The 1,964-nt window shown below is 27.1% G+C and overlaps 1 protein-coding gene across 2 annotated transcripts; it reads right to left on the bottom strand.

Moving 5' to 3' along the window:
- Window positions 1–357: 357 nt before the first annotated feature.
- LOC125848707 (glutathione S-transferase T3) lies at window positions 358–1,588 on the bottom strand. Of its 2 annotated transcripts, none has more exons than XM_049528633.1 (2): window positions 1,277–1,588; window positions 358–1,199 (listed from the first exon to the last, which is right to left on the bottom strand). In XM_049528633.1, the coding sequence occupies exons 1-2, from the start codon at window positions 1,559–1,561 to the stop codon at window positions 543–545; spliced, it is 942 nt and encodes a 313-aa protein (XP_049384590.1). In that variant the 5' UTR covers window positions 1,562–1,588; the 3' UTR covers window positions 358–542. The 2 variants fall into 2 exon arrangements, with proteins under 2 accessions (XP_049384590.1, XP_049384591.1); XM_049528634.1 differs by having other exon boundaries at window positions 1,349–1,588.
- Between the last annotated feature and the right edge of the window lie 376 nt (window positions 1,589–1,964).

The following is a 1,964-nucleotide window of genomic DNA, read 5'->3' as shown; positions in this document are numbered from 1 at the left end:
CTCCAACCACCCTCTAAATTACTCTCTATTCTCCATTTATAGAGAGGTGAATAGTAGTTCTCCAAATTTGGAGAACTACTATTCACCTCTCTATTTCACTTTTTCATTATTTTATTATTATTTTCTATTATTTTATAGTTAACATATTATTTTTCATATAATTCCATTAATTAAATATCTAATATTCATAATTCTTTTTTAAATGTAATATAATATTTTTAAAAAACATTATTTAATATATACTATTTTAATTTCAAATTAATAGTATTTTAATTTTTTTTCTAATTTTCGTGAATAATAAAATTTTATTTTATTATTAATTTTCATTATAAAGAATACGCAAAATTAAAATGGCAAGATGAAAAAATTTAATTTAAAAATACAATACATGATATGATAATTTAAATACAAGATAACAATACAATACATAACATAATAATTTAAATACAAGATAACAATACAATATAATACATAACATAATAATTTAAATACAAGATAACATACAATACATAACATAATAATTAATTGATCACAACAATAATTTAGAAATTCGGTAGGTCGTTTTCAGATATAGCACTATTCGGAAAAAAATTAGGATATGATTCCGAGAATTGTTGCGATTGTGGTTGTGATTGCGGTTGTGATTGTCGATTTCTTTTTTCAAGTATTCGTTGTTGTTCTCGATGCAGGTATTCACGAACATTTGGATCACTAATAGTTTCTAAATTTTTCATTAAAATTTTAGTTTCGTCTCTAAATTCCTTGGCTTTGATATATCTATCTAGCCTTTCGCCGTCCTGTTGTTTGGATGTAGCAGACTCTGATAACATCTTTCCAAGTCGATTATTTTCGGTTTCAAAAAGTTTCATAGCTGACGAAAGACCTTCATCTTTTGATCTCTTTAATTTTGATTTCTTCACCCCAATAGGCCGTTCAGATGAAGTGTAATGATCTGAAAAATTCTCATTTAAATTAAGTGAAAAAGATGATAAGTTAGGAGATGATACTATAGGTGATGTAGGACTAGGAGCCTCGGACTCCGATGATTGCAAAGTAGAGCCTTGTCCTCGAACTTTTTTCTTTCCGGTGTCGATATCCTTAAACTTTTCAAAATCTTTCATTAGATTCCATACATGATCAAACTTGAAACCTTTTTTATAAGTTGGTTCTTGCATAAGTAGCATTTTTGCTTGATTAATCTGCAAAAATATGAATCAAAATTCTGTAAGTATATATATATAAATATATTATAAGTAGTTAGAAAATAGTCACTTACAATATCTATATCTGAAGCACCACTGGGATGCAAATTTTCTATTTGTCTAATACATGCACTTAATTTTCTTACTGCCTTCTCAATTAAGGCTATTCGACACTGCAATGATTTCTTATTGCGATATATCCATGATTCTTCCTTTAAATTATTATAGCTTTGTTCAATTCGAACCCAAAACTGATCATAGGATTGGCATATGCCGGTGATCGGATCTTGAGATATGTCTACATAGATTTGACATAATAATTTATCCTCATTGAGAGAGTATCCAGAAGATCGAGACATTTTTTAGTTGTTTTATGGAAATGTGAGTATACTATTGCCTTTGTGACAGGAATAGACTTCTACATATATTATATATATAGAACATAAGTTTTGCTTTTTACCATGGGATGGATTTCACTATATTTTTAACCATTGGATGAGATTTTCATCCTTATCTCAATTTTTTTTTTAGATAAGTAAAAATTATCTATAAATATTAATAGGATAGTGTAATCTTCATTTTCACCATGGGATGGATTTCACTATATTTTTAACCATTGGATGAGATTTTCATCCTTATCTCAATTTTTTTTTTAGATAAGTAAAAATTATCTATAAATATTAATAGGATAGTGTAATCTTCATTTTCACCATGGGATGAATTTCACTATATTTTTAACCATAGGATGAGATTTTCATCCTT

The sequence above is a fragment of the Solanum stenotomum genome, chromosome 12, assembly GCF_019186545.1.
Source record: "Solanum stenotomum isolate F172 chromosome 12, ASM1918654v1, whole genome shotgun sequence".
Lineage (NCBI taxonomy): Eukaryota > Viridiplantae > Streptophyta > Magnoliopsida > Solanales > Solanaceae > Solanum > Solanum stenotomum.
This window is presented reverse-complemented; position numbering and strand designations above follow the sequence as displayed.

Coding starts and splice junctions, on each gene's coding strand:
- LOC125848707 (XM_049528633.1), bottom strand. CDS start 1,561: ATGTCTCGATCTTCTGGATACTCTCTCAATGAGGATAAATTATTATGT. Junction 1,200..1,276: donor GTGCTTCAGATATAGATATT/GTAAGTGACTAT, acceptor ATATTTTTGCAG/ATTAATCAAGCAAAAATGCT.